The 8505-nt window shown below is 36.5% G+C and overlaps 1 protein-coding gene across 2 annotated transcripts; it reads right to left on the bottom strand.

The window, feature by feature from the left end:
* Positions 1 to 124: 124 nt before the first annotated feature.
* On the bottom strand, positions 125 to 7499 carry scly (selenocysteine lyase). Of its 2 annotated transcripts, none has more exons than XM_042725839.1 (13): positions 7384 to 7499; positions 6420 to 6545; positions 6205 to 6314; positions 5764 to 5864; positions 4014 to 4197; positions 3725 to 3852; positions 3276 to 3437; positions 3089 to 3195; positions 2928 to 2964; positions 2564 to 2685; positions 2379 to 2481; positions 1999 to 2074; positions 125 to 1402 (listed from the first exon to the last, which is right to left on the bottom strand). In XM_042725839.1, the coding sequence occupies exons 2-13, from the start codon at positions 6530 to 6532 to the stop codon at positions 1383 to 1385; spliced, it is 1263 nt and encodes a 420-aa protein (XP_042581773.1). In that variant the 5' UTR covers positions 6533 to 6545; positions 7384 to 7499; the 3' UTR covers positions 125 to 1382. The 2 variants fall into 2 exon arrangements, with proteins under 2 accessions (XP_042581773.1, XP_042581772.1); XM_042725838.1 differs by having other exon boundaries at positions 2602 to 2685.
* Between the last annotated feature and the right edge of the window lie 1006 nt (positions 7500 to 8505).

Below are 8505 nucleotides of genomic sequence, written 5' to 3'. Positions count from 1 at the left end.
TGCATGTGGCATGTGATTAGAGATTACAGTGAGCCTCAATTTCACATGTTAAATATTAATTTCTGTCTGAATGGCCAAGAGTGTGTCTGGAAGGAGAACAAGAGATTAGAATGGAGCAGTTTGGTCAGAGCATATGAACTTTAATGATTCAGCATCAGGGGAGATCAGATCAGCACTGAGATATTAAAGAGAGTCCATTTAGCTCATTTAATAATGCTGGTGCAGCTTTGTTGTAACATATATCTGTCTCATCCCAATGTAACTAAGTGCAGCCGGCAAGTTAAAATGAACACAGGTCTCTATTGTTTTCCGGAAAAAAAGAGTATGAACATCTACAACATAATTCACATTCACATTATTCAATTATGAAACCATTTTTTTTAATACAACATACCACAGTGTATTTAATATAAAATCAGGAGGGGCAAACACCTAAATATCAAAACCAAATAACTAAAAATCCCTGTTTAAAAGAACTCTGACCCAAAATGAGCAAAGTCAACAGTCATATGCAAGTAGGGGTGTGTAATACATACAAAAAAAATGATATCTTGATATTTAATGGCATTTTACTGGTAACAGTGCCTCTTTTTTTCCTGTTATGGAGAGCTGATTTTCATATTCCTCATATTTTGTGCAGTGGTTGGTTAGTTTCCCAGTGACATGAATAAACTAATCAATTATTTTTTTGCAGAGTAAGTGACATAGTCTATAAAGTCAGTTTGCAATTATGATATTTTAATGGACTTTATACATTGCACACCTCCATTTGCAAGCTGCTTAAAGTATTTTTTTTTTTACTATTTATCAGCTAAATTCCCTGAAGTTACATATTTGAAATAGGCTTTACCAAGTAATATTTAAGTTAAACATTATGTTCTGCTAAACAACAAGCTCTTAGATCAATATAGTGCAACCTGACAATGTCCCTGAATCCTGACCTCTAGTCTCATGACACACTATCTAATCTATTTGCAAAGCAAATCAGATTTATATTAGATAGATATTATATTTTGCTAAATAAAGAGCTCTTAGATCAATATAGTGCAACCTGACGATGACCCTGAAACCTGAACTCTATACTCATGACACATCATCTACTTTATGTGCAAAGCCACATAGCTGTAAACTAAAACCATTCAATAAAACTTGTCCTTTTTGGTTGGAGTTCAATATCCATATATATATACACATATATCCATATATATATCCACATATGTATATTAGTCAGGTAAAATATCCATGGTGCTAGTTCATCCGCTCCAGTTGCTCTACAGTGTCTCTCAGATCCTCCACGACAATGTCCACATCTTCACGGGAGGTACATCTACCCACACTGATCCTCAAAGCGTTGGCAGCCACATGATATGGAATCCCACAGCTTAGAAGAATATGGGAAGGTCTAAGGAAATGAGAGCACATGACCAAATTGCCACAAAAAACATTAAGGATTTTCCACCTTCTGATCCGTCTAGAGCACAGTTGAGTGCACAAGCCTATACAGTAGGGCTGTGCAATTAATCACATGCAAAAAAAAGTAAATAGTAAATCTATCACCTGCTTTAAGATGGAGCAGCATTTAATACACAGAGCCGCAGATCACTGACAATTAGGCAATATCGCGTTCATTATCGCATACTGAAGCGCCTACAATAATGAATGCGATATAGCATAGCTTGTCAGTGATCTACAGCTCTGTGTATTAAATGCTGCTCCATCTGAAAGCAGGTGATAGAGATTTACTACTAATCACAGAACCGGCTTTACTGACAAGATGTGCATGACAATCGCATGTGATTAATTGCACAGCCCTACTATACAGTCAGTGTACAGAATGGAAGTGTTCGGCTTCATTTGTTTTTGAGTGGTCTAATTATTTAGACACTTGAAATTTTTAAGGATTTGATACTACACTGGTGAAAATTCACACTTGTCCTTATACAAAAAAAGATATGATACTGACTTAAAACTTTTTCATTGTAAGTACAGATGACTTACTGATCTCCTCTGTCTGAGTGGCAGGCAGCACCCACACTGGCCAACAACCTCCTACAGGTGGACAGCACTCTACGCCCTACAGCAGGGGGGAAGAGTCTCATCAATTATTCACAAAAGCTCTTGTGTTTTACAAATCTGCAGGGTCAAGACCTGACCCACTTCTGACCAACATGTGTGTAAAAACAAACGGATGCTGTTATAGGAAATGTCATTTAAGCAAGCTTAAACATATAATTACTGTGATGAATCTTTAAATGTACATTTGCGCACAATACATGTAAATGACAATGTACAGCTAAAAATATCTGGATGTACAAACACATTCCATACATGTACAGTGAAAGACAAATTACAAGGTTAAAAAATGGCCATTCACTCACCCTGAAGTCCCCTTCCCAAAATGGATACATTGCATGTGTTGGGCAAAATGTCTGAGCCAGGAAAATGGCTGTTAAAATTAATCTTATCTCTTCCAAAGACAGCCTAAAGATTTAAATGCAATAAAAATAATAAGAAACCAATCCAACAACATCTACACAAAAATACAGGCTACATTAATACCTACTGAAATATTTGTACCAGACAGCTGTAATAAGGACTTACAAGCAGCTTCTGCTCGAGATAGCATCGGATGTCCAGGAAATGGGCTTCATACTCTGCTAGATTTAAGCTTACCAATTCTGCAGCTTCAAAGAAATAAAAAATAAATAAAAATTTAAAAAAAGTTATGTAAAACAAATCTAGCACTGAAAATAATAAATATTTTTTCCTATTATACAGTACATGTACAAGCAGTTACATTACTCCCAATAAATAAATAAACAAATAATGTTACCCATGTTAGATGTACAAGCATTAAATTATTTAATCCATTAATTAAGAAATTAAGTAATAAATAAATGGCGCTTATGATACATAGTGGGTTTTACCTTTCCCAGACCGGCTATCATTGCTGTGTTCTCAGTTCTGAGAAATAAAAAGATAACAACAGTATTGATTTCAGAGTCAGTAACATACTTGATTTAATTCTGTTCAATAACTCATCATCATCCACACATAAAACCCCACCACACAATAAACCATGTCATACCCTGGTCTGAAGTTGCGCTCTTGTCCTCCTCCAAAAAACAGAGGGTAAACCGGAGTTGTGGTTCCAGGATCGTTCACAAACAAAGCGCCAATTCGAGGGCCATAAAACTGAAACATACCATCGACAGGATTGCCATCTCTAATTTTCTTCGCTAAGAGAGAGATATCAAAAGTGTATTGTTTCTTACCTTGTGTCCTACAATGGTAATATAGTCCACTCCCAGCTCATGTGCATCCACTCGTATCTTTCCAATAGCCTGTGCTGCATCGGTGTGCAGGAGGATTCTGGGAGCTGATGCTGCCCTCTGTTTGTTTACTTCCCTCACTCTGTGACAAATGTCCTTAATTGGCTGTTGAAAAGGAGAATCCCAGTCATTACTTTTAGTATTTATGCTTAATCATGGCTGAAAAAAAATACTGTATTTTTATTGGCAGAGCATAAATTAACTGGTCATACTGTGTCTATAATATAAGTTGATCTTTATTAACATCATGTTTATAAAATGTTCTATAAAAGCAATATCATGCTTACAATTAAGCCTCGTCCCAATGGCCAAAACACAGTCGTGTGATTGATTGCTTAACTATGAAATAGTTCAATACATTATTGAGACTGTTGTCAAGGCAACATTCTCACCATAATAATACCGGTCTCATTATTGGCCAGCATGATCGACACCAAGCAGGTTGTGGGACGAATTGCTGCAATGACATCCTCGACCTCCACCCGTCCCGTCACCTTGGAAACGGGCACAAATGTGACATCTACAACGAGAACCGAATCAGGTCCAATCAGAGCACAAAGATCTTTGGTAATATTCATATTTTAATACAGATAGCAACACAGTAGCAAACTAAAGTATTGTACACTTCCTAAAACAACATTTCCATTCAAAGTTGTAGACAGAAAGCATATGCCAGCTGACCTGCTTTGCCTTCTTTTAACAAGTGTTTAGCTGTGAGTTTGATCGAGTCATGCTCTACACTAGAGATGATAATATGGGGCAGGGAGCCACTTCCGTTTAGCTGCTTGCTGTTCATGTCTCCCTGTGCAGAAGTCTTGCTCTTCCTGAAGTGCTCCACAGCTGTGTGAAACACCAGATTATTGGCCTGAAAGTCAAGGAAAAAAAGAGAGTTAAATAAAGATACAGTTGAAGTAATAGTCCTCTCACACGACTTTCACCAGGGATTCAATGCACCTCTCAACACAAGCGGCACACACCATTAGGACCGACACATGAAGGGTTAAAGATAGTGTTACAATGTTAAGAGCTGTTCACATCAGCACGAATGTTTGGCATTAAAATGCATATTCACTCTCTAACAGCAGATAAAAAAAAAAGCAGAAATACCTCAGGTTAATCCAGGACACAAAGCACTACGTAACATTTCGCTTCTGACAGCAGCTTTGTTTTAATGTAAACATTTTTGCATTTGTTATGGTTTTTATCAGGCAACACCAAATATAACTGTACAATGACAAGGAGACAACAATATTTAAAGGAATAGATCACCCAAAAATGAAAATTCTGTCATTAATTACTCACCCGTTCTAAACCTGTATGACCTTCGTTCATATTCGGAACACAAATGAAGATATTTTTGAATCAAGGCTCAGAAACGTAGCAAGGACATTGTTAAAATAATCCATGTGTCATCAGAGGTTCAACCTTAATTTTATGAAGCTATGAGAATACTTTTTGTGTGCAAAGAAAAATGTGGAGGGTATCACATACGTAAATAACGTATACAATGTATGTACGCAGATACGTTGTTTATGCTTTGATCTGAACGTAAACAACTTATCCCCATACATATGTTGCATATGTTGTTTACGTATGTGATACTCTTCAAAATTGTGCTATAGGGTGATGTGGAGGAGACGAATTGTTGAATAAATTCGTTATTTTTGGTTTTCTTTGCGCACAAAAAGTATTCTTTTAGCTTCATAAAATTACGGTTGAACCACTGATGACACATGGATTATTTTAACAATGTCCTTTCTACGTTTCTAAGCCTTGATCGTGTAAGGATCCTTGCTGTCTATGGGAGGGTCAGGGAGCTCTCAAAATGAATCAAAAATATCTTAATTTATGTTCCGAAGATAAACGAAGGTCTTACAGATTTGGAACGACATGAGGGTGAGTAATTAATGACAGAATTGTTATATTTGGGGAAACTATGACTTTAAGGTTTCAGTGAAATTTCGCAGACACCACTCATATACAAGTCACTTTAAAACCAAGTAGCTTTCTGTTGGTCAACATGCTGAATTTGAATGACCAACTTGAAAAGAAGCTGAATCTGTATGAGGAACTTTTTATTTTTACCCTCATACAAAACTTCGGATCCCAGTTTCCTACTGTTCCTATTGTATGTGAGATCGTACCCCTAATAAGTGTCTTTTTTTTATTGTACTAGTTGTTATATCTACTATACTATATAACTAGTGTATTCATTTGCATAGAATTTTTATGTGTTTATTATAATTCACATGTCTTCAATGATATGTCATACAACACTAGACAGGGATGGTGGAAATGTGAATTATGCAACAGCCTATAGGGCCTTCACTATACGGCTGTAAAAAAAAAAAAAAATATTACAAAAATTTAAAGAGGAAAAGAAGATAATTTTATGAATTTTTATTTGACCTGGGACACTTGAAACGCTCACCTCAGTTCCTCCTGAAGTAAAAATAATGTCTGCTGCTTTTCCACCAACCATCCTGGCAATAGTGTCTCTGGAATAGTAAATGATGTCTCTGGCTTTCAGACCTAAGATCAGTGGAAAATAATATGAGATTGTGTTCAGTGGACAGTTAACCCAAAATTAATAATCATTTACTCAACCTCATGGCATTCCAAACTTGTTATAATCTCTTCTGTGAAACTCAAGATTCAATTACTCTTGAATTTTAAGAATCCTATATTTTAAGATTATTTTTTGAGGGGGGGGGGGGTGTTTGGTACCCACCCTTCTTCAAAATATTTTCTTGGGTTTAGAAGGAGATGAGGATGAATAAATGATGAGAAAATGTCCAATTTTGGGTGAACTATGCCATTAAATGTGACATGTTAGACATCTGCCAATCATCTATCCTTGAGAGCCTCATACCTGGTAGGTAATTACTGCTGGGATTTCCCCACGCATCAGTTAAAGCATCAGTAATAACCCTGACCACCTCTGGATCGACTGGTGTGGTGGCGTTGTAATCCATATATATTCTGCAGCAGACAAAGCTGTTTTGCACACTACATTCTGGAGCATGTGGCGGATCAAATGTGAATGACTTCATGTTCAGTCTAGGACTGATATGACATATTCATTACCTGTCCGGCCCATCAGCCACATCATGATGATGCAGGTCAGACCCACAATGATGTGTTAAGGTTCCCCATAAATTATGACCCAGGATGACAGGAGGATCAGTCTTTTCAGCCATTATCTAGATTACACTGGTAGATAAAAGGGCAAAAACACATGCCAGGTAATAAAACATGCATTAAATTTATGCAATTAATGTCAATAACTATAATGCATGAGTCATGTCACCAGGCTTGATTTGGTCACACATATGTGACCCTGGAGCACAAAACCAGACATAAGTAGCATGGGTATATAATACATGGATCAAAATTATCGATTTTTCTTTTATGCCAAAAATCATTAGGATATTAAGTAAAGATTATGTTCCATGAAGATATTTTGTAAATTTCCTACCATAAATATATCAAAACATAATTTTTGATATATGCATAATGCATTGCTAAGAACTTCATTTGGACAACTTTCGCAATATTTTGATTTTTTGCACCCTTTTATTCCAGATTTTCAAATGGTTATATCTCAGCCAAATATTGTCCTATCCTAACAGTTCTGTGGGAAACCATACATCAATGAAAAGCGTATTTAGTCAGCTTTCAGATGATGTATAAATCTCAATTAAAAAAAAAAAAGAAAAAAAAAAAGACCCTTATGACTGGTTTTGTGGTCCAGGGTCACATATGTTGCAAGTATGTATTTTTTTCTTGGTTTAAACAAGCCATAGTTGTTAATACAAGATTGCTATTTAATCTAAATGAAGTATAATGTAACATAATGTGGCAATAAAATGGTGCAAGCCATTTACTGCACTTTGATTCATAAAGGTGAGCCAGATTACTGTTGTCTACGAGCATACCATAACAACTAAAACACTAAAACTGTCTTTACAATCACTTTACAAGAACCGTCGCTGAGATCAACACTGATAAACCTGATTAACCTATGTAACTATACTATTAGTTTACTAACCTCTCTTGCTCTTTAGCGTGTATCCTGTCAATGATTCACAGTTCAAACTGATGATGCGGCAGGCACAGTAACTGCACGCTCTACTACTTTGAACCGGAAGCGTACATGATTAAACCCCTCCTCTTTTCAGACGGTCGCCTTTTTTCTTTTTTCAGTAATGGATCATGGATCATGGATTAGATCGTGCTTAGGTTTTTTTGTTTGTTTGTTTGTTTTTAATTGCTAATAAAATAACAACAATTGACATAAAAAAGAAAAGAAAAAGGGGGACATACAGACATCACAAAAGCTTAGGCTATAAGAGCATTACAAAAGTTAACAAAATATAATACTTTATAGTTCGTGCTGACGTTGCTTGTTAAACGTCTAAAAGGCGTCAAGCCTTCGGGTTTGAGCGATTCGATATCTGACTCGCGCTGGTTGAACTTTACGTCACGTTATTAGTATTCATGAGCTACGCCTTCATCGTAGTAGCAAGTATGGCATAGAATGAGATAGTATGGCAAGCTGATTTAACATTTTAGGTATCTTTTAAGCACTAGTATCTAAATAATTGGTATTAGCACCCAATGGAAAAGATACTAAAAAATTAAGTACTAGTTGCATGGAAGTTAGATAGTCCACAAGTTAGTTTTTTTTTTTTTTTTTTTAATGACAACAGATTTTTTTTTAAATTGACATCAAACTTTCTGTCCAATCAAATGCTCTCTAGAACCCAAAGTGTCCTGCCCCCTGCACTATAAATAGACGCTGAAGCTGCAATCCGTCATTTGATCACCGGATTTGTTTTTTCTGTTCGATGAATGGCACGTATTTCACTACATAGGGGATAGGGAACGATTCAGACAGTGTAAATATGCTTTCTGTTGGGGCGAATGAAGTCTGGTTTTGTGCTGTGTTACACTAACCGCCGGACCACACATGCAGTCTGCTACGGTCCACAGACACGATACACGGAGTGGATAATATGCACAAGTCAGTGATATGAGATTGTGGCTGTCACATCCTGTCAAATGCAGCTTTACCGAGCTCAATGGCTCTGGTCAAACTGTAACTGTGATGTAAACCAAACGATATTGACTATTTTAAAAAGTGGACGGACCTGCTTGATATGTCCCGCCC

The sequence above is a fragment of the Cyprinus carpio genome, chromosome B6 (genome assembly GCF_018340385.1).
Source record: "Cyprinus carpio isolate SPL01 chromosome B6, ASM1834038v1, whole genome shotgun sequence".
Taxonomy (NCBI): Eukaryota; Metazoa; Chordata; class Actinopteri; order Cypriniformes; family Cyprinidae; genus Cyprinus; species Cyprinus carpio.
The sequence above is the reverse complement of the archived record's forward strand: the minus strand, read 5'-3'. Positions and strand labels throughout refer to the sequence as shown.

What these genes read in the sequence shown, in the direction of transcription:
- scly (XM_042725838.1), bottom strand. Translation starts at nt 6,532, where the DNA reads ATGGCTGAAAAGACTGATCCTCCTGTCATCCTGGGTCATAATTTATGG. An exon ending in TTACTTCAGGAGGAACTGAG is followed by an intron (nt 4,198 to 5,763) that starts GTGAGCGTTTCA and finishes CTTGACTTTCAG; the next exon opens with GCCAATAATCTGGTGTTTCA. An exon ending in ATCTCGAGCAGAAGCTGCTT is followed by an intron (nt 2,482 to 2,601) that starts GTAAGTCCTTAT and finishes TTAAATCTTTAG; the next exon opens with GCTGTCTTTGGAAGAGATAA.